This window comes from Castor canadensis, chromosome 3 (assembly GCF_047511655.1).
Source record: "Castor canadensis chromosome 3, mCasCan1.hap1v2, whole genome shotgun sequence".
Classification (NCBI taxonomy): domain Eukaryota; kingdom Metazoa; phylum Chordata; class Mammalia; order Rodentia; family Castoridae; genus Castor; species Castor canadensis.
In genome coordinates this window covers 32151667-32175423 of record NC_133388.1, presented here as the reverse complement: position 1 = coordinate 32175423, position 23757 = coordinate 32151667, and the positions used below count along the sequence as shown (strand labels likewise).

General features: G+C 43.3%; 1 protein-coding gene across 1 annotated transcript; it reads right to left on the bottom strand.

Annotated features, from left to right (window-relative positions):
• Nucleotides 1–503: 503 nt before the first annotated feature.
• On the bottom strand, nt 504–19661 carry Prox2 (prospero homeobox 2). The gene is made up of 5 exons (XM_020175623.2): nt 19496–19661; nt 9045–10477; nt 4706–4813; nt 3684–3878; nt 504–2270 (listed from the first exon to the last, which is right to left on the bottom strand). The coding sequence occupies exons 2-5, from the start codon at nt 10326–10328 to the stop codon at nt 2103–2105; spliced, it is 1755 nt and encodes a 584-aa protein (XP_020031212.1). The 5' UTR covers nt 10329–10477; nt 19496–19661; the 3' UTR covers nt 504–2102.
• Between the last annotated feature and the right edge of the window lie 4096 nt (nt 19662–23757).

The window sequence follows — 23757 nt, the reverse complement described above, 5'->3', positions numbered from 1 at the left end:
GCTCAGTGGTTAGAGAACATGTCCTGGAAAGGCTGCAGTACACAAATGTTTTCAATTTGAGCTTGCACATTTCATCTAATTGGTCGTTGGGATAAGGTTCACTGCCCTGGAGGTAGCTTGGCTCAATCTTTAAAACATACACTAATGAATTTCAGGTTTGGGACAAAGAAGCGAGCTGATCCATATTGGACAATCATGTGAATTTGGAGTTGTTTCCTGTGAATATCTTCAATAGATCACTCTGGAGAGTGGTTCTTCTGTTTCCAAACAGAACTGATTACCCTTCCCCAGGGTACTCAGTCCTTGCCGATGTTTGAATCTTGGGTTTGATGGATTCCTTCGTTTGGATAGGGGACTTTGTGAAAGTAGAGCCAAAGTAGAGCAATGATTGTATGGGTATAATTGGATGTATTGAAGGGCATTTAAACATACCCCTTAGGTGGGTTGTAGCTTAGTGATGGAGCACATGCTTAACATGAGACCCTAGATTCAATCTGCAGCACAAAAACAAAAACAAATCATAAATAATTTGCAAAGACTGGTTTGGACTGGGCATATTTTATTTCTCTTTTCAGCTAAAGAAACAATTCAGAGGAAAGTTGTTTTCATACCTTTTTATGTTGATCTATCTAACAAGTTCGGGGAGTTTTTTTCTCATCTTTCGCAGCTTGCACCTCCCCCCAAAAGTTGTGCAAGTGAAGTCACTGAATATGGAACTGTTTTATGTAGATGGGAAGCAAGTTCGCTAATGCAGTCACAGACACCCCTTATTCAGGACTACAAATCCTGAGCTATGTATTACCCCCAGCCCACCCACCTTTGGCAGTGCTTCCAGCACTGATTCTGATTAATTTAGAAGACAGTTGGAGTTGCTTAGCTTTGCAGATCTCTTGCCTATGTGCACAGAGTGAGTCACAATTTGTGTTGGCCAGTAGGGAAGAAAGTGTGGATTTCACGAATCCCTTCACCTGCAGAAGTTCATTCATGAATATAATTCCTTTGTAGAGTGGGAAAATCTCCATTTCGGTGTATGGTGCTGTTTGTCCCAGTTATGATGTTCATCTCTTGTGAAACTGTACACAACCTGTGCTAGCCTCCTGCTTAGGCCTCAGTTTCTTCCCTGAGGTAAGCAGGGTAGATCAGACGATCTCCTAAGGCCCTTTCAAGTTCCATTTCTTGTGCGCATAGCAAGGTGGGGCATCAATTTCATTGTTCAAATAGAAACTATAAAGGTTGTCCAGCTGATCAACTCTTCCACCACACAGTGTGAACAACCAGCAATGCTCAAGTCCTTCAGGAAGTTTCTGCCTGCTTTGCTGAAACCATCAGTAAAAATCTTGAAGCATTCCTAAGTGCCAGGCAGGGCTCTCAGATGATAGTGCCACTTTGCTGGATGCTTACTAAGGATAGGCTCCTGTTCGAGGTCCTGAGTGTCTTCGTGGGGAGGCTCAGTACTCAGTCTGGCCACAAGGCTGTGTGCTCCTCCAAACTCCCTGACCAGCCTGAGTGTCCAACCTCAGCTTTTGAGGAGTCACCTCACAGTTCAAAAACTGAAGTCATTTTAAAAATGAGAATAATTTCCACTTTTCAGGGTGAAAAGCTTAAAGATAATATGTGTGAAAATGTCTAGCAAATAGATGGAGTTTGAGAAATGGGTAATTGAAATAAAAAAACCAACCATTTGTAAAAACTTCAAATAAGATAAACTTATCTGAAAGCTGGGGGATGGGGGTGGGGCATTGCTAACATTTGTGTCCCCATGTCACAGAGTACTTTAAGACATTTTAGCTTTTAATTCTTATAACCTCATTTTTCAGGTACAGAGATACCAGGAAGTTCCCATCTGGCAACAGTGGAATTGACATTCCAAGTCTTCTGATTCCAAATTTGTGTTTCTTTTTAAATACACTACCAACCTGTTCATACACTTAGTTGATATACTATAAAGTTAAATCTTTGATCAAACTAGTAATAGTGCCTACTTGGGGTATGGGGTCCTTGTGCCCTTTTTATGTGACTACAGCTAAAGTGCCATTTGAGACAAACTCAGGAAATCCTGCCCAGTTACTCATTGTCTTTGATCTTAACTCTGGAAACAGCTTCTAGGGATAGCTGGAAGATTTGAATACCTCTGGGATATCACTGTCCAGTTTTGAAATAATTTTGTAAATGGGTTTCTTCCAGGAAGGATCTGAGTCTTTCCCTGCGGAGACAGCCCTGAAGAACTCCTGTAACGTCAGGCTGGCGATTTCCAAGAAACAGTCTGGGACCTGCATCCCCAAAGAGACCCCCAAGGAAGAGAAGATGTGAGACTGGAAGTGCTAGCACTACACAGAGCCCACTGGCTGATGTCACCTGGTCCTTGGGCGGTAGGCAAAGAGTATACCTGCTCTTTGCCCTCTGATTCTGCAGCCCTAGGAATCCCTAGCTCCTTCGTCAAACACAAACCTTAAACTGACCATTCCAGTGAGACAGCCCTGGGAAAATTGTATTAGAGATGCTACCTTTGTAGGAGGAACTCAGTCCACTAATGCTGGTACTTTTTAGGAAATGAAATGAAATCTATGGTTCAAAGGGTTTGTTTTAGCATTCTTTTCCTTAGGAATGCTCCCAAGCTATGACTGTCATACCTCATCCCACCACCATTTAGGTCTGGATCTCAAGGACTTACATTCCCGCTTCCAAAGCCAACTGTTCCTGAACCCTCACCAAGGCTGCCCCATATCGAATGAGGTCCCACAGTTCCTCCAGATCCAGCATGGTCTGGGGTTTGCCACCCCTGCCTGCCAAATGACCATTCCCATGTAGAAAGATGACAGTCCTGCCATCCCACACTTGCCCTGACCCCTTTCCATAGGTAGGTTTAGGTCTCCATACATACTCTAGCTGGGCATTGGGTCCAGCAGTTCTTAACGTTCTTAGAGGTATCAATAAATTGCCGTTGTGATTACAGTCAAGTGAGAAAGGCAAGGGGAGAATGCAGTCTGTGACCAGACACACAGCACCTGCATAATAAGATGCCAGCCTAACAGCTGTTAGCTGCCCAAGAGGCTGTGCATGTCTCGTGACAGATTTCACACCAATGACACCTAGGCTTATCCTTTTCTGACAGTTTTACCTCTAAGGTGTCACCAATGTGCCTTCACAGAGATCCCTAGGGGCTGCAAAGCTTAAGCATTGTTATCTCCAGAAAGAGTTTGAGGCGATTTTCCACGGAAGGACCACAAATAAATTGTTCAAGTGAGAATACAGGTAAAAGCTCAGTGACAATAACAGCAGAAATTGTTGTTTAAAAAAAAAACTAGGCCAAGATGAGGTGCTATACCTGAGCCTAGCTTTTAGTATAGAGACTCCTGGCACTGAGCAAAACAAAGGCACTGAGGTCAACAAATTCTGTAACTTGATAACTACAGAGTAATAAGTCTAGAATACAGGCACCTGACAGGCCGGTGCTGCAGTTTGAGCAGAAAGACTGCTGTATCCATGTTTGTTGCCTGGGAGATGTTGAGGCTGTAATCTTTGTGGATGATACAGATACTGGCCTCAAACCACCATGATTCTCACTGACTTAAGGACAAACACAGAGGGGATCTTTTTTTAAAAACAAAACAAAACAAAACACCAATCAAATCATACAGGGAAGACACAGCTCAGACCTCACGGGACCCAGTACATTGTCTTACCTCAAAGTCATTTCCCTTGTTATAGTGCACATTGAGAGCTCGAAAAAGTTCTGAATCACGGAGAACCATTAGCATTTTGGGATTTGTCACACCATCTGAAATTGCTTGCCGGGCAAATTTTTCCGTTTGGATGTAATAAAATTCACGAAAGTTGCTGAACCACTTGATCATCTGGGAAGTAATGCAGCGGTTGAACTGTGCAAACGAGATCCATCAAAGTCAGACATTTGCCATGAGGAGCTCAGAATCAGAACTGTTAGTGTCCAGTTCAACATGGGGTAAATGTGAATGGCTTCAACCAACTCTAACAGGGCCTTCCTTTGGAAAAGAAGCCATAGTCGTTTGCCAAGTCTATGCTGTGTCATTAGAAAATAATTCTTACATACTACATTTATAAAGGTTTTTACCCATGAGAACCTTTTTGTGGTGTTTTAAGTGTAACTTTGGGACAGTCTAGAGTCAAGGAAACTTGCCAGCATGGCAGCCCCAGAGCCTTCTGCCTGAGTAAAGGGCCAAGGGAAGGGGTAAGGGTATGGGTTGGTAAGAATCCCCTAACCCAACACCCAGGATTATGGAGGCCCTCTGTTTCTGTGGGAACAGGCAATGTTTGGTTTCAACGATCAGTTTGATTTTCCATACTATCACAATTTGATCTGTATATACTTTTAGTTTTGAAACACAGCAAGAAAGTTTGACAGTGTCTTACTACATTTTATATATTTATCTACTCTGTACTTTCTTTTTCATAAGGTCCCCAGCAAGGATAGAAAACTAGGCCAAAGATTCCACTTAAGTAGTGTTTCTCTCCACCTCCCTTGTGGTTCTGGGATTTTCTTCTGCCCAAAGGTACAAAAATTCAGATACCCAACCTCCCTCGTGCAAGAGCAGTCTCAGAAGTAGAGATGGCATCAGTTCTATCAACAATATGAAGAGAGCTTGAAGTGTACCTTCAGGGACCTAGGACCTGCCACACATTGAGCACATGGGAGTTTTGCAGAGGCTTAAACTCTGAGTGGCTTTACCTGAACATCAGGGAAATAAGCCTTCAGGAGGTTAGAGCTGGGGTACCGTGTGAAGAAAAACATTAGTTTGGCCTTCTTCAAGTGACCAGGGTTTAGGCCTTCCTGGATTTGTTTTAGTGTCAAGGAAAAGTAACCCTTTAAAACACCAGTTTATCAAATAATCTTACCAGATAATCCAAAAGTCCTTGTGCTTTCTGTTTTATTCTTTTTTTTTTTTTCTTAGCTGAATGGAGAATTTGCTCCATTTTTCTTTCTCTGGAAACTGATTAGATAAGCTAGAAACCATACCATGCAGTTAAGTTGAAGAATTAAAAAAAAAAAAGCCTTGATGTGTAGAAAGTTACATATCATATGGCATGCATGACATCAAATATAATTTGCTGTAATTTGTATGTGTCCTTTTTCAAAATGGGATGGAGGTGGCACCTCTATCTTGGACAATCAATTTTGAAGCCCCAAGTAGACATTTACTTCCCCTCTGCCTCAACTTCCTCATTTGTAAAACAAGTGGAGCGATCTGGATGGCCTTCACTCTGGCTCTCATTCTAGTTGCCTTTGCAGGTGCAACCCAGCAAGGATCTAGCCAGGCTGAACTATTCCCATTGTGTTCCTGCTTGATGGAGAAGGTCCAACTCTGCTGCATCTGCCTCACCCCATGCCACCCCACCTCACCACTACTGCCTGATAGAACTTTCCCTCTTCCATCAAGCCCCAGCTCAGAAGCTTTATCCCCCATGGAATCTTTCCTTGCCAAATTAGACCTTGGTTACCCGGGACTCCCAAGGGTCCTTTTATAAACCTGTATTGTTGCAATGACTTTATTGGAATTTTTACTGCATGTATTGTCTCCCTATTTAGACTGTGAGCTCTTTGAGGGCAAGAACTGTATCTTTTTATCATGCCTATTCCAGTGCTAGGCACATAGTAGGTGCTCAATAAATGGTGTTGGGTGAAAGAGTGAGTGGATGGTCAATCTTAATCCACACCTATATGGAAATTATAGTCCATACTTCACCTCAAGGACAGATTCCTTCCCTTTAACAAGGGCAGAGGGGCTGTGGTATTACTCCTCAGCACCAGAGTGGGAGGAAAATAAAGACCCTCATGTAAGAACACTTAGCATTCTCAGGGACAGTCCCCATTCTGGATAAGAAGCATCCTACAGAGTAACCTTGGGTACCAGGCCTGTGAGCTATAGCTTTAGCACAATTAAGACTTAGCAGTAGGATAAATAGGTTTAGCCAAAAGAAATCAAATCCACTGACTATGGTTATAGCTGACTGAGGCTGCTGCTGGGAAGATCCCTGTCCCCTGCCCCATTGACCCCACTTCTTGCCCTTCATTCAGGTTCATAAATACTATGGAAAGAATCTTTGGGGACCCAAAGAATCTAGATTCAAATATTGATTTGGCCACCTATTAGCTGTGTGACCCGGGGCAAGCTACCTAAGTTTTCTGGGCCTCCTTTTTAAGATGTATAGTGTAGTGGTTAAAGTTTGTGCTTAGCCATCAAATCATTTTGGATATTGGCTCCTTGTCTGTCTTGTGACTGTGGGAAGTTAGTTTGTTTCTCTGCCTCTGCCTCTGCCTCTCAGATACCTGGTCCTAGGATGCATGAGGAATATGGGCTAATCCAGGCCCACAACCCCTTATCTGAAACACTGGGCCATGTGGAGTCAGATTTCAGAATTTCTGTTATTTTATGAAGGTAATGCACGCGCGCGCGCATGTGTGTGTGTGTGTGTGTGTGTGTGTGTGTGTGTGTGTGTGTGTGTGATATAGTGGACCTCCACAGCACAGGCAGTCTGAAATTCAATGCACTAATATTCTCACGGCAAAATGTATGATTATTCAGGCTTCTGTAAATAGGCTCCAGTCTGTATAGGTCAGATTTTGCCACAAGAAAAGTTGTTTGAATCAATCTTGGGAGGGGGGTCATAGGGAAAAGAGCTTTTTTGGGGTTTCAGAATTGTGGCTGAGTAGTGATGGGTACATTCATGGAACCCTCATTACCCACCCAGGGTTGGCGTGGCCCTGGGAACATTCTTTTCTACTTTAAAGCAGCCTGCTCAGTGGCTTTCATAAGAGTCAATCTCTAGTGTGGCATACAGGCATGGAGGAAGGGGATAGTTGGGAAGGCAGGACATCTCAGGGGTGGACACGCACTCACTCACCCATGCAACCAGGCCTGGTTTAGGTCAGCAGGGACCTCTCTCTGAGCCCAGTCATTTCACTAGGCAGGGATGCCTGGCAAATAACAAACCTCTGGGGGACCGTCTCCTTGGAGAGGTTGCGTCCTGCTGCCTGAATTCGGTAGGGAGTCTAACCAGTGGCCTCTCATTAAAGGCCCAGACAGGTAGAGTTCTCATACTGAAAATCAAGTCTATGCTGCTCTCTTTTTACCTCCAAGAGGATTCCTACTTCCTGAAGAGGCAGTGATTGGCTTTTTTTTTTTTTTTTCGATACTGAGGTTTAAATTCACCACCTGACGCTACCACTTGAGCCACTCCGCCAGCCCCAAAGGAAGTGTTTTTAGCGTTGGTTTTAAGATTGCTCACTGCCTTTCAGAGAAGCCTGAGCTTTGGAGTGTTTCTAACACCTGAGACCAGCAGGGGGCGCACATAACATTTAGGACCCAAGAGCAGGCTCTGACTGGTAGTGAGCCGGCCCCCATTTATGGCCCTGCACCTGCCAGGCAGAAAACAGGTTCATACCTGGATATGAGACTCCAGACACATGGACTGCTGGAGGCTGGGACTAATGCTGTCCATGATAAACAGCAGTGTGAGCAAAGGTCACTAAAAATAAATAAATACATAAACATCCAAAATATGTTCTCAGGAATTTTAGTCCACAAAATGCTTATTGGAAGAGGGCTCTTTAGTCACAAGAGTTTGGGGCTACTACATTCTCTCGGAGCTTTGCATTCATACTTCAGCATGTGAAAGGCTTTGAGAAGTCCCACAGTAAAGAAGCAAACCCAGTATTTACCCAAGTGACGCTTTCTTCTAACTCAACAACTAGTAATATCCTGAGGGTTACTCTGGGAAACACTGCTTAAGAGAGTGGGGTCTGCCTAAGGACTCTGAAAAAGATGTAGCAAGATCCAGACTGCTTCAGGCCAGCCCAAGCCTCTCAGGCTTCTCCAGGAGAAGGGGTCTCCTCTCCCTCCTGTGCCCAGCTCCCAGGTGACTGTGGCTTGAAAACTATGCCTTAAACTGAAGGCTTCTCACCTCTTCCAGCTGCTTTTTGGGGGTTCAGTCTCTGAGGAAAACAACTCTTTTGCCCCAGAAGTTCCTGGTCCCTCATGTATTATCCATGAATTATCTAGATAATGCAGGCCTTTGGCTTGTAGAGCTATGAGGCTGGGGAAGCCATACCTCAGATGAAGTCAATCCTTTGACCCTCTGGCCTGGGAGTATAGGCAGTTGGAAGCCAAATTACAGAGTTCCTCCTTCATAGAGTATCTTATTTTGGAAACCCATTTGAGTTTAAAGCAAACAAACAAAACCCTCTTAGACTCAAATGACTAAGTCAGTTGTGGCAGAATCTGATGGGCCACAAAAGTAAATGAACCTTCCCGGGGATCCTTAAATCCTAAAATGTGGTTTCCACTCAGTCACACCACCAGTAGGCTATGAAACACGGGAAGGAGGTCCAGATGCAACATGAAGAAGGCCATGGGAGTGGGACACAGTAGCTCAAGCTACACAGGAGGCAGAGATTGGGAGGATTATGGTTCAAGTCCAGCCCAGGGAAAAAGTTAGCAAAACCCCATCTCAACCAATAAAAATAAACAAATAAATAAATAAACTGGGTGTGGTGGCACATGACTATTAGCCAAACAGGAAGCACAAGTAGGATTGTGGTTCAGGCCAGCCTGGGCAAAAAGTGAGACCCTATCCCAAAAATAACTAAAGCAAAAAGGGCTGAGAGCATTATTCAAGTGGTAGAGTGCCTGCCTAGCAAGCACAAAATCTTGAGTTCAAACCCCAGGACCACCAAAAATGTTTTAAAAAGAAGATGAACATGGGCAAAGCCCAGCATGATAATGCATGCCTATAATCCCAGATATATGGGAACCAGAGGTAGGAAGATCACAGGCTGAGGCTGGCCTGGGCAAAAGTGTGAGATGTGAGAGCTTATCTGAAAAACAAACTAAAAGTATAAGGCCCTGAGTTCAATCCCTCCACTACTGAAAAAAAAAAGTTAAAAAAAACAAGGACAACAAAGCTATTCTGTATGTAATATAGTTATTTGTCCACCTCCTCCTCAACTTCCAGTTTTCCTGCTTCTCTGGGCAGTGACCACAAAAACTTCAATGACCAGAAAAGGATATGTGGATGGAAGAGAAAGGAAGAGCATCAGTGACAGCCTGCAGAACTCCTTGCTCCATCTTCACAGAGGGAAGGAGAGGCTGGCTCTCCAGATGTGCTGCTGTGAAAGGCAGGGGGAGCCTTGGGTTCAAAACCCAAGGCTGCTGGGCAGACTGTGGGGATGGGCAACTTTGGGAAGATGCATCCTGGGGAGGACCTCTGCTCCAATGGCCATTGGACCCATGACCCAGTAACCGATTAAGAATATGACTTTCCTGGATGTGGGAGGGTACAGTGAAGGGACAGTTTGCTGCAGGACCCTGATAGGGTTTGGTGACCCTTCTTGAAGAGACTGGGTATGTAGGAGAATCCAGAGGGTTGGCCAGTGATAAATTTCCCAAAGAAACCCCAGCTTGTGGCTGGACCCTCCTGGGCAAGGCGGTGGCCAGAGCAGGTAGATCTTTACAGGCACCTCCTCCAGAAAGTGAAGGCTCACTTCTACCATCTGGCACTAGCCTCTGGAAGCTTCTTCCCTGCTGGGTCAGGTGACCAGGCGGATCCAATAGCACCTTTTGTAATACTGAGTCCACAGCCTGGGCCACCACCCTGGTCAGTTCCTTCCTCAGGATCTCCAGCACTGCCCATGCTCCAGAAGGAAGGAAACTGGGCTCCTCTGACTGGTGTCCAATCTCAGCCATTCTGTGCTTTTCTCCTCCTTGGAAGTCCTGGTGGTGATCACTGTCCATATCCCAGGGGCTAGACCTACATCCATTCCTCTTCTTTGCACTCAGGGGGCCTCTTTCCTGCTCAGAGCCTCCCAGGCCCTGGACTGGAGCCCCGGGCTTGGCAGCCTGTAGGATGTGCTCTTGAAGATGTCTCAGCTGCTGCTTCAGCAGGTGAAGCTGTTGTCTCACCTGGTGGCTCCCTATCCCAGTGCCCTGGTCTTGGACAGGGCCTGACCTAAGGGAGCTTTGCTGCATGGGAAGGCTCTGCTTCCTCTTCCGTTCCCTGACCTTCTCTGGGTAGCATGGGCTGTCCCTGGCGTGGGCATTTTCTGGCACTAGAGAGATGGGGGAGAGACACACACCTTGGACGATGGTCTCTACTCTGGCCCTCTTTGCTTGGATGTGCTCGTTCCCAAACCAGTCAGGGTCAGCAAGGCTGGAGTTGGGCAGCTGGTCCCAGAGAAAGGGGGAGTCTCTGCCCAGCTCTTGGGAGGATAAGCTTCTCTCACCTTCCATGCAGGGGTCTTCCAGGTAGGAGCAGGTCCGGGATTGAGAAGAAAGCAAGATGGGATTTGGATCCATCACCTGGCTTTAGGAACCACACACCCTCAACCTTCTCAGTTGCAGGGCCTTTCTCCGTCCACACTCAGGAGGGTGAGAAACGGCTGTCACAGAGAAGGAAGGATTCAGATGCTGAAGTGCCAGGATTTACAAATCTTCTGAGCAGACTCCTGAAATTCAAGACAGGAAGAAAGCAGCACATGTGACCTGGACTGCACAAAGGATGGCCTCAGAATCTTGGTAAAATACAGATGTCAATTCATTAGATCTGGAGTAGGGCAGATTCTCCATTTCAAACCAGGCAATTCCAAGACTGAACCTTCAGGGAGAAATATCTGCCTGGGCACAACAATAAACACTAATAATAATAATAATAGAAATAATGACAGGCTCACTTCCACCATCTGGCACTAGCCTCTGGAAGCTTCCTCCCTGCTGGGTCAGGTGACCAGGCGGATCCAATAGCACCTTTTGTAATACTGAGTCCACAGCCTGGGCCACCACCCTGGTCTGTTCCTTCCTCAGGATCTGACATTAGGCCAAAACTTCACACCCATTACCCAACATCCCTATTATCTACGAATAAGGAAATGGGCCCAGAGGAGTTGCTGCCCTAAAGTCACTCAACTAATAAGTGGCAAGCTAAAGTCAAACCAAGATCTGTCAGATCTAGCCAGAGTGACTAAGGGGCAACAGAATCACCTGGGTACTTGTTTAAAACAGCAAATTCAGTTTGCCCAGCCAGACCTCCTAAATTGGACCCTCAGTGCTGGGCCAGGAGCCTAGATTTGAAATAAGCAAACCTAAGTTTGAGAACCACTGTTGTCTGGCCACTACAGTTGCCACCCTGCCTCCTGGAAAAAACAGACTATTTTTTCAACAACTATTTATTGAGAACCTGCTATGCATTAGGCCTCCTGGGCCTAATGCAGGAGAGACAGTCATATTGAGACTGGCAGAGTCTGCTCTCAGGGAACTGGCATTCCAGTGGGGGAAACAGATATGATTCCTGCCATGAAGAAAGAGCACAATCAGGGCTGGAAGCTGAAGAGAAGGGATAAGAAGGAGGGACTATTTCAGGAACGGCTACCTAAAGATGCTTTATTCTCACGAAGTATCTTAGTACATTGGACTTGACCCAGGAGGCTTCTGACAGAAAGGAGGAACAGGAAACAGTTATGAAGCACTTGGAATCTACAAAACGTCCTTCACCTGTTACCTCATTGCATGTCACACTAGCCTTGAGAGTCCTTGTCATTCTCTCATTTTATAGATGAATAAACTGACACTGGGAAGCCAAGAATAGCTCTCAGTTATTCAGTTATTAAGATTCCAAATCTTCCCACCCCTACCATACCTCAGCTTTCTCCCTAAAGAGGAGGAGACCTGCATGACTTCACTGTCCAGTAAGACAGTTCACCCTTTACTAGAGTAAATGAATTTTTTCCTCTTTTATAAATTTCTCCTTTGCTTCTCTTGCAAAACTGCTGGTAGAGAGCTTCTTCTGCCTACTTTTATCCTAAGGCTTACTTGGCATCCTCTCAGCCTCTCTGTGACCAGTGGGTTCTAGGCTCACCACTGCACACTTGGCCTCTGCCTCCATTTGGGGGTGCTGGGTGACTGGCAGAAACATTCAAGTTCCCTGTGTTCTGCCCAGGGCCAGGGCAGGGGGTGGGAGGCGGCAGTAGCAGCGGTGCCACCATGGAGAAAATGCCACTGAGAGGGGACTAGGTTCTTGGGTTTGAACAATTAGGAGGTTCTTGCTTTGAATAAGACCCCTGTAGACTGGACACAGTGGTTCACACTTGTAAATCCAGCTACTCTGGAGATAGTGATTAGGAAGATTGTGGTTCGAGGCCAGCTGGGGCTAGGGTAGTGGTATATACCTGTAATACCAGCTACTTGGGAGGCATAGGTAAGAAGATTACAGTCCAGGTGGCCCAGGCAATAACTCAAGACCCTATCCAAAAAACATCTAAAGCCAAAAAGGGCTGGGGGGCATGGCTCTGGTGGTAGAGAGCCTTCCTAGCAAGTGCAAGGACCTGAGTTCAAACTCCAATACTGCCAAAAAGCAAATAAAAATTTAAAATAAAATAAATGGGCTGGGATGTAGCTCAGTGGTAAAGTGCTTGTGTAGCATGCACACAGCCCTGGTTTGATCCCCAGCAATAAAAAAGAAAAGACAAAAAAATAAAATAAAATAACATCCGGAGGAGTGGCTCAAGTGGTAGTATGCCTACCTAGAAAGTGTGAGACCTTGAGTTCAAGCCCCAGTATTACCAAAACACAGAAGAAGAAAAACTAAAATAAAACAAAATAGATGATTTGCCAAATGAATATAAATTAAATAATCCATTATTCAAACAGTGTAGATGGTTTGCCACCTGTTGAAGAGAGAAGCATCTTAACTTCCTGTGATAGTTAAATAATGAATGTAATTAGTATAATAAGAAAAATTATTTTTAAAATAGATCTTATCCTCTGATGAGCTTGGCTGGATCACTAGGCACACAGTAGCTCTTTCCTGCTGATGATCATTGATTGGACTGGCAGAATTGATTTTTTTTTTTCAGATGGGGTCTCAATATGCAGGCTGCTCTTGAACTAGTGATTGTCCTGCCTTAGCCTCCCAAGTGCAGGAATTACAGATATGCACCACTCCCCCTAGCTCAGAATTTATATTTTAACCAAGAGGGATGGTACGATAGTGATACAGACTATATAATATATTTTCTTTTTTTTTTATTGAGATTCTTTTTTATTAGTGTATATTGATTACATAAGGGGGTTTCACTGTGATATTTCCATGCGAATATATTTTCAATTAAATAGCTTTCAAGGAGAAGAGGGATGGACTGGAGACATGGCTCAAATGGTAGCGCTCCTACTTAGCAAGCACAAGGCCCTGAGTTCAAACTCCAGTAACACTACCAACAACAACAACCACCAAAAAAAATAAAAGTTGTCAATGCTGGCAAGAGAGAGAGGTCTTCTGGAGCGATGTCCTTGGGCAGGAAGGAAAGGGATGAGACCTAGTGCATATGTGGAGGTATTCACTTAGGCAGGAGAGGGTGCAGCTCATCTGCCCAGCAAGAGGGAGGGCAGTGGGTGTGAGGTGCAAGCAGGTGGACACAGGTGGCAATGGAAACTGGTTGTTTCAGTTTTCTCAATGACGTTGGCAGTGACATTAATTTTCTAGAATGTGCTTATGTTCCTTTATGGAATCAAGTCTTTGCCAGCTTTCCATCAATGATCAGATCCAAATGTCTCAGCTCTTTATAAACGTGGTCTTGATCTGAGTCTGGACATTTCCTGAGCAGATCACATTCCTCCAGGCTTCATGTCTTTGCATGTACTATTCCATCGGCCTGGACACCCTTCCGCTTTTCCACTGAGTAACCCAGTTCTCTTTCAAAATTCAATGGAAATGTCATCTCCTTTCTGAAGCCATTAACATGTCTTCTCTTTAGATGGTGATCTCACTCTGTGTCCCCAAGTAATGCCTGAGTATGTTTGCTAACTCAGTTGAATAAATTGTTCTATAAACACTTTGTTTGTACTGAGCTATACTTCTCAGTGTGTAACAGTTGGCCTCCAGATCCACAGGTCCCAACCAATCAGACTGAAAAAAATTTTTTAATTATCTATGTACAGACTTTTTTTTTTTTTTTTGGCAGTACTGTGGTTTGAACTCAGGGCCTTATGCTTGCCAAGCAGGCAATCTACCATTGAAGCTACACCCCAATGTAGAGATGTTTTTTGTCATTATTCCCTAAACAACACAGTATGACAATTATTTACACACCATTTACATTGTAAGTAATGTAGAGAGGATTTAAAGTTTATAGTAAGGCATGCATAGGTTCTATTGCAAATATTACACCACAAGACACTTGAGCATGTGAGGATTCTGGCCTGTGGGAGGAGGGGTCCTGGAACCAATCCCCCATAGATGCCAGAGGATCCATCATGCACCTAGTACAAAGCCTGTGCAAGGTACAAAATTGATACAGAGAGACAGACAGACAGACAGGTAGATTAGAAGAGCATAGAGCTAACACCTTTACCAAATCCACTTGTGGTTTAAATTATTGTTTCTGAGGTTCCGTGGAGCCTGCATGCCCCAGATGGGAAAGAGATAGGGCCTGTGTGTTTAATGAAGCAACAATGAACAGAAATATCTTAGGCCAGAAACTTGAAATGCAGCCAGACTCCACTGTGATCGGGTGCCCAGAGAGAAGTTTACGCCCATGTCTGCGGGACAATCATGGAAACTGTGCATCTAGGCTGCTGAGAAACAGGAAACCTCTGTGCTGAGGCCAGCATGAGCCTGCACGAAGCAGCAGCCATGCTTTCTGTTTGAACGTCAACCAGCAGCACTCTCCAGCACTGACAGAAACAGCAGCGGTCACAATCCTTTAAAAATAGCTTGATTGCTTATCTGTGGTTCTATGAGGGATGCAGGATCACTTTACTCCCCACATACAGAAATGTCGTAAGAGAAAACAAGACAACTATCAAGCTGCCTCCCAGAGAAAAATCACAGTTAACATTTGGGTGCACATCATTTTTTCCAAACTGTTTACAATGTGTCCAAAGAAATTTGCATAATTTCTCATGATTGGGTAATTTTTTAAATGGTTGTATAGATACATAATTCTATAGCCTCCTTTTTTCTCTTTTTTTTTCCTTTATTGTTGTTTCCTTTTTTCTCTTTCATGTCAATCAATGAATGTGAATCCTCAATGACACTGTGAAAGCAGTCCATGGTATAAATATATCATAATTATTAATAATGTCTCTTTCTTGGTTTACATAAGCTTTTATTTTATTTTTCTATTTTTAACTTCTCTTTTGGTAGATAGACAAGTTTTTTCCTATGTTTTCACTATTTATTATAGTACAAACAATATAGTATGGAGGATGAACTCGTGAACCCCCAAGACACTTAACTAGCCTTGTATCTCAGTTTTCTTAGCATAATACTTACTGTTACTGATGACTCTTTTAAGGATCCACTGAGCTAACATATATTTTTAGAACAACTCCTGGTATGTAGCAATTGCTGGAAAATGTTAGCTATTGTTATTATGAATAATATCAGGATTAACATTCCTCATATGTCTTTGGGGGACTCTTAAACTGCCCCCCCCCGTTTGTTTCATCATGGTTTTTTCTTGCTATGTAGCCCAGGTTGGCCTTGAACCTTCAATTCTCCTGCCTCTACCTCCTTTCCTAGTACTGGGATTACAGATATGAAATCCCATGAAAATTCGGTATTAAAAATGCAAAGGATAGGAAAGCAATGTACCAACTGATTGAGGGTAGAGATGAGAAATGGTAGGAAAACTTTCAATTTTTCTCTTCATATTTCTATAGAAATTAAATTTTTATAAGACTATGTTCATGCTGAGTGCAGGTGACTCACAACTATAATCCTAGCTACTCAGGAGGCAGAGATCAGGAGGATCATGGTTCAAAGCCAGCCCAGGCAAATAGTTACACAAGACCTTATCTTGAAAAACCCTTCATAAAAAAATAGGGCTAGTGGACTGACTCAAAGTGTAGGCCTGGAGTTCAAACCCCAGCACCGCAAAAAAACCCAAACGAACAAAAGGAATACGTTCATGTGTTATATTTGCTTTCCTACTAACTGCTCTCATACTAATATAAAGAACACATTCCCCTATCTTCATCAACTCTGAGAATTGTCTTTTTAATTTTTGCCAATAATGATGGGTACAATTGTTATCTCATTATTTGTATTTCTTTTATTCTTAGTAATATTGCTTGTTTTCTATATATTTTGGGAAAATATTTATGTGCATATATTAAGAAATTTAAAATATTTTATATTATTTGAGTTAGTGACTTTATGTGTCTAAACTCAGGCCAAGAAAATGATGGCTGTACCCATGATTTTATGTCAAAGATGGTCATCCTATATTAATTATAAGCATAGAAAATACTTTTAAAAATTATTAAGTATGTATAGTATGATAATATCTACATGATATTATCTTTTTTTTTTGGCAGTACTGGGATTTGAGCTCAAGATCTCACACTCATTAGACAAGTGCTCTACCACCACTCCCAGCTCATTTAAGTAATATTTAAGTAGAGTTTCTGTAACATTATTTTATAATAATTTAAGGAGAGTTAAGAGAAAATCCGATATTAAAAATGCAAAGGAGAGGAAAGAAATACATCAAAATATCAGCAGTAGTTATTTATGGAAAATGGAACCATGAGTAATCTTTTCCTCTATTTTGTCTTTTTTACTTTTCTGAATTTTCCACTTTTTCAATGGATATGTTTCGTAATTTTAAAAAGGCAACCTTTAGAAAACAAACAACAACAAGAAGAAAAAAAAAACAAAAGGCAACCCTTGCCATTATTAAAAATTTGGATGCATGCATGTCGGGGTCAGGAAATATATGGGAAGTCTCTGTACTTTTCATTGAATTTTGCTGTGAACATGGAACTGCTCTAAAAAATAAAGCATATATTTTAAAAAGTAACAACCAGCATTTTCTGTCATTGATTCCTTCCCAAGTATACATTCCTGGGTACCACACATAAAAAGCTCCAATAGAGAAACAAATTTAGCTACAAAAAAATGTAGAACACAGAGCTTGAGAGACAGCAGCAAAGTTACATAGGATTTTATAGCCAGAAGGTATAAAATGAGGCTGAGGTTGAAGTTCAAGTAACTGATAGAAGAGAGAAGCCGTGCAATGCCTCCTTGCTGCTCATGGAACCCATGAGCAGGCACTAAAAGGAAACAGCCAGAGTCTGCAGCTTTGTCAACTGCTCTGATTTCTGAACATGGCAGCCCTTCTCCCTGTGAGTCTGTGCCCTTCCTTGAGATATCTCTGGAGCTCTCCCGAAATTCTGTCCAAGTGGGGCAAAGCTGGCCCATGAGGCCAGCTGAGGAGAGAGCAGCAGCTCTGGGCTTCGCCTCCCCTTCTGCAGTGCATGCATATTTAGGCAACAGCACATTCCAGCCAGGGCACCCTGGAGCCAATCCATAAAGCCAGGTGGGCTATGGGGACTCCTTAACATGAAAGGCACCTTGTGAACCTAAGAAATGCTAACTCATTCTCGTCACTGTCGCTGAGGCTCGATTCAGATTTACACAAGAAGGTGATAAAGTTCCTGTCTGCTTCTTGAGTTTGTCTTTCAGTACTTTGTTCATTTGTTTCCTGTATTCAGTTAGATTCCACCTGGACCAGCCTTGTGCCTTAGTAAATACATGTAACCACAAATCTCTTTGGAGAAACATGGAAGAAAATGCCTTATCCTAAGCAGATGTCACAAGACATGCTAAGGACCCTCCACTGGCAATTCATAATAATGACCACTCAGTCACATTTATATACAAATACAGTTTTGTTTTATCCACAGTGTTCTTAACTTACTTCTCATCCAAATACTAGATCCAACTAACTTTAGCTGCCAGTATAAGACTCGTTCAGAGTAGCACATCTCAAAGTCCTACAGCATTTTTATGCTATACTAAGGTGTCTTCATGTACAACCTCATCTCTGTTTCATTCTCTAAGATGAGAGGCCCTCTGCATTGTCTCCAGTCTGCTGCAAGCTAAGGGCCACCTCATTATCTCTGGTCCAGCCCTCAGCAGCTCTCTCCACTGCTTTGACCAATGGCAAAAATTGACAGAGGGGGTCAGACTGACAGGTTCAGTCCACACAGCCCTGTCCATAGACAGACACAGACACAACTGCCCCAGCAGACTGTGGCACCATCAGCTGTGAACTGTAGAATGTTCAGTTAGCTGCTGGACCTACCTCAGAATGGCTAGCTCTTTCCTGACCTTATGCAAATTACCTGCCTATCTCCCCACTGAGTTTCTCTGTCTATAAAATGGAGTTGGTAACAGTCTGTCTCTTAGGCTTGTGGCAAGGGTCCCATGTGGTAACCCACGCCAAGGGCCTTATGTTCCCCAGCACTAGGAACAGACACTTCTTCGATGGCAGTTTCCTCTCCTCCTTGGGTGGATCAGAGGCCCCACAGCCATAGAACTGTAGCACTAAGCAGGGGCTTAAGAAGCATCTGGTAGAGTGAGTGGTTTCCAGACTTTCAGACTTCAATCATTAATAAAAATGAAAGGAAGAAAAAGTGGAACGAGGGATGCAATTCAGTGGTAGAGCACTAGCCTAGCATGCACAAGGTCCCCCAGCTCTGCGAAAAAAGAAAGAATTAGGCCACCTGGGGAGTTGCCGACATTTTATTTTGCAGGTAAGGGTACCCAAAAAAGTATGAAAAGATTACAATCTTCTATCATGTCTACTTCATAAAACAAAAGAATCAACCATTTTGTTTTTTGGATTTTTGTTTTATTTTTGCAGTACTGGGGTTTGAACCCAGGGCCTACACTTTGAGTCACTCTACCAGCCCTTTTTTATGATGGGTTTTTTCCGAGACATGATCTCACAAACTATTTGCCCTGGCTGGCTTCAAAACGCGATCCTCCCGATCGCTGCTTCCTGAGTAGCTAGGATTACAGGCATGAGCCATTGGTGCCCAGCTAACCATTCTGTTTCTTAAAAAGGAGGAAGGGTATAACATACAAATAAATTTAGGTTTGTGAAAAAACTCTTGACCTGACTTTTGTCATTTTCTTGAAAACATCACAGACCAGTGCTAAGGATTCTTGAATCTTGCAGCATGGACAAGGAAACAGGAACCCAGAGAGATGAAGTGACATGCCAAAGGCCACACAGTGACTGTGATGCCTCATAGCTGTCTAGAAAAACACTCCTGGACATCAAAATTGCTTTCGTGTGGCTGTCCAGGTGCCTCGACTAGAAGAAGGGAGTCCGGCTCTACTCCAGACATTTGCCCTAGAGCCACACTTTCTGCTGGTCCCACATTTCTAAAGTGACAGTGATAATCACCTCTTCAATCAAGGACTGGTGTGAGAACCTACAGAAAGAATATCCTCAAGGGGACTCCAGAAATGCCTCTCAGGTACTCCAGAGTGAGATAAGGAATGAAAGATCTCATGTCTGGAATTTACTTGAAAGTATCTTAGCCAACAAAAACAGATGAGGCAATATGGCAGCATATTAACAATAAGTTAATATCTGAAAACTTTCATAACAAACATTCTCTAATAATAGAAAAAGGACTCTGGCAAGGCAAATGGAAGGAACAGCGTTACTCACTGAGAAGAGTCCTGGGGGAGGTCCAAACGCCCAGGAATGCCGTGGCTCAGTCTTCACCAGCCTTGGGCAGACACAGCCAGGGTCAGGAAGTGATTTTGGTTTCCTTGCTTCCTCCCCAAGTGGGCCTGGTGCTGTGGCTGGTGAGGAGAACCTCCTATCCCTTCTCAATGCGAGGCACCATCTGACAGACCCAACCCTGCTGGGGACCTTGGGGGCTGCTTAACACAGCCAACCAGCATGGGGGTCTTATGAATATGCAAATAGGGGCCCTGAGCTGGTTGGCTGGCCCCTGTTATTTCAGGTGCCCTGAAAACCAGCTTTGAGAGGATCTTCCTGAAATACCATCTTTTCTGTCCTTGTCCAGGACCCAAGGAGCTCTTTGAACATTTGGAGGCTGGGTTGCCTAGCTTCTCCCATTGCCCTGGCCTCCAGTGGAAAGCTCCTGCTCTCTGCTTCAAAATTCCCCAGTGAGGCTCCAAAGTGATCATCTTTCCTCTAGACCCTCCAGCATCCTCAGGAAACTGAATTCTGCCCAGCCCCAAAACATGGCGTCTCATATAGGCAGGAAGGATGGGCTGTACAGCCTGTCCCTGCAGCAGAGGTTGGAACGCTGTTGGGAAGGCTGGTTGCTGGGTCGAAAGGGCCCATCTGTGACAAGCCTGGAGAGAGCATCCTGTCCAAACTCATCTACCCTCAAACATCACCCAAATTTTGCCATGTTGTTCTTTAGCTTGGGAGATAGAGTGACTATTGTAAAATACAGCAATGAAAACCAATGTGCTATGGCTCACCTTATCAACATGGATAAAATCCTCAAAACACAGTGTGAAGTGTAAGAAGTCAATCATAGAATGATAGAGACACTGTGATTTCATTTCTATTAAGTTAAAAAATAGGCAACCTCTCTCCCAAAAACATGTCTAGATTTTCACTATGTATTTTTTTTAAGGGGGGGTGGCACTGGGGTTTGAACTCAGGGCCTCACACTTGCTAGGGAGGTACTCTTCCACTTGAGCCACTCTGCCGAGCCTAGATATATTCATCTATCCAGTAGTTTTCATTACAAGTGAATGGTAACATAGGCAGATATAGATAGAATCCAGGTATCATAGGTAATATATAGTGACTCTAGTGCATAGTCCCTATTTTAAGGAGCCCACAGAAGGACAGGCTAAAGCCCATCTACTACCTCATCAGTAATATTCACAAATATATAAGCAAGGTTGTGAGCATATGGTTTAGATCATACAGACCACACATATGAATACTAGGGGATAGAGGTAAGAAAAAAGAATGCCATGCGTGTTATTCAAGGTAAGCTGACAATTGCATGGTGTTTTCCATTAATGGAGGCACTTAATCCTTTCTAAAAATTTCTTTCTTATGTAACTTGAAAGCAAATACACCTTTTCTCAATTTAAAAAATGAACAAAATTATATGTATGCTCATGCATATTGAAACTATACTGAAAACAAGGGAATGATTGATACATAATTCAGGATAGTTGTAGTTAACTGACTGATGATCCAGGAGGCCCACATATGGTTTTTTCATTTCTTAAGTTGGGTGGTGAGTAAGGGCATTCCTTTCATTATTTTTCTTTAAACCATAGACATAGATTTATATACCCTTTTAATGTATAGTTTACAACGCAAATGTTTTCTTTAAAAATTCTCTTTTGGAAGAAGTTCAAATGGCCAAAAAACACATGAAAAATGCTCACCATCTCTAGTAATAAAGGAAATGTAAATTAAAACCACACTAAGATTCCACCTCACCCCTGTTAGAATAGCCATCATCAGCAACACCACCAACAACAGGTGTTGGCGAGGATGCAGGGGAAAAAGGGAAAAAGGAACCCTCTTACACTGTTGGTGGGAATGTAAACTAGTACAACCACTCTGGAAAAAAATTTGGAGGCTACTTAAAAAGCTAGACATTGATCTACCATTTGATCCAGCAATACCACTCTTGGGGATATACCCAAAAGACTGACACAGGTGACTCCAGAGGCACCTGCACACCCATGTTTATTGCAGAGCTATTCACAATAGCCAAGTTATGGAAACAGCCAAGATGTCCCACCACTGACGAATGGATTAAGAAAATGTGGTATCTATACACAATGAAATTTTATGCAGCCACGAAGAAGAATGAAATGTTATCATTCGCTGGTAAATGGATGGAATTGGAGAACATCATTCTGAGTGAGGTTAGCCTGGCCCAAAAGACCAAAAATCTTATGTTCTCCCTCATATGTAGACATTAGATCAAGGGCAAACACAACAAGGGGATTGGACTTTGATCACATGATAAAGCGAGAACACACAAGGGAGATATGAGGATAGGTAAGACACCTAAGAAACTAAACGGTATTTGTTGCCCTCAATGCAGAGAAACTAAAGCAGATACTTTGGGGCAACTGAGGCCAATAGGAAAGGGGGACCAGGAACTAGAGAAAAGGTTAGTTCAAGAAGAATTAACTTAGAAGGTAACACCCATGCACAGGAAATCAATGTGAGTCAACTCCCTGTATAGCTATCCTTATCTCAACCAGCAAAAACCCTTGGTCCTTCCTATTATTCCTTATACTCTCTCTTCAACAAAATTAGAGATAAGGGCAGAATAGTTTCTGCTGGGTAGCGAGGGGGTGGGGGGGAGAGGGAGAGGGTGGGGGGGTAAGGGAGGGGGTGGGGGAAGGAGGGAGAAATTATTCAAACATTGTATGCACATATGAATAAAATAAAAATTTAAAAAAAGAAATAAAGAAATAATACCCTCACTTAAAACCAATACAAAAAAATTCTCTTTTGAACCCTGCTGCAACATATATTCATGAGTTTCTGTCCCATGAAGCAATGCTGTGCCCTGGAAGCTCCAAATGCAGAAGAGGGTGCTGGCTTATCATGTTGTACCTTGTACCCTAGAGAAGCTCATAGGTGAATCTCAAGGAAATCGATTTCAGCCTTTATTCTCTGAGAGGGAGAAGGAACTTTGCCTGCTACCACGCATATGTGTGCATGTGTGTGTGCGTGTGCAGTGTCTAAGCCTGTAGAATTTTTTTTTTTGAGACAGGGTCTCACTACATACCCCAGGCTGTCCTTGGACTTTCAGTCCTCCTTCCTCAGTCTCCTGAGTGCTAGGATTGCATGCATGTACCACCATGCCTGGTCAAAGATTGTAAAATCTAACAATAATTTGTATAATCACTAATACTCCAGGAAAAATGCTTTGCTGGAGCTTCTAAACCTGAGAGAAGAATCTTAAAAATTAATCATAAAAATTATGAAAGAACTGGGCGTGATGGTACATGCCTGTAATCCCAGCACTAGAGAGGCTAAGGCAGGAGGATTGTGAGTTTGAGGACAGCCTTGGGCTACATAGTGAGGCCCTGTCTCAAAAAGCCAGAAATAGGGCTGGAGAATGAAGGTGGTAGAGCACCTGTCTAGTAAGTGCAAACCCCTGAGTTCAAACTGAGTTCTGCCAAAGATGAACAAAAAAACATGAAAGAATTAAGCAGCTATGAGAGGAGAAAGGCTGGGAGTGCTTGCTTGGTATTCTCAAGGCCTGGGTTCAATTCTCTCCCCCCTCCCACCTATCCCCATAGAAAGAATTAAGCAGCTAGCTAAGAAACATTAACAGCAATGCCAGAAAGATTGCCACAACTCCTGCTTGTTATTCTTGGACTCCTCATCTATGTCCAGCAGTGTGTGTGCATGGAAGAATTTAGTCATTTCACAACTACTTACTAGGTACCTACAGAATACTAAGCATTATGTTGTGTGCACAGGATTCAGGGAAAAAAAAAAAAGAGTGATGTTTTCCCCTCCTACTGCTTGGCTGACAGAGGAGACAGACAGGTAAAGAGGACAGGACATCATAGTACAATGCAATACAGAAATACAGATACATAACTTCAGAAGCATAGAGAAAGTATGTTAGCTCTGCCAAAGGGGATTAGGAAGAGATTCAGAAAGAGACTTAAAGGATGATTAGAAGTCCCTAGGCAAATAGGAGGGAACAGCCCATGAAAAGAAGTGAAGGAGTGAAATAGTGCACTGGGACGTCAGCCAGAGTGTAGTATGACTAAACCTCAGGATCTGTGAGAATGGGGGAGAGGATTAGAACTCAGAAACCAGATTAAGAGGTGTCAAACTGAAGAGTTTGGACTTTATCCTATAGGCAGGGAGAAGCAACTGAAAGACTTTAGGCAGGGGAGTGGCAGGATTAGGTTTGCATTTCAGAAGGATCTTTGACAGAG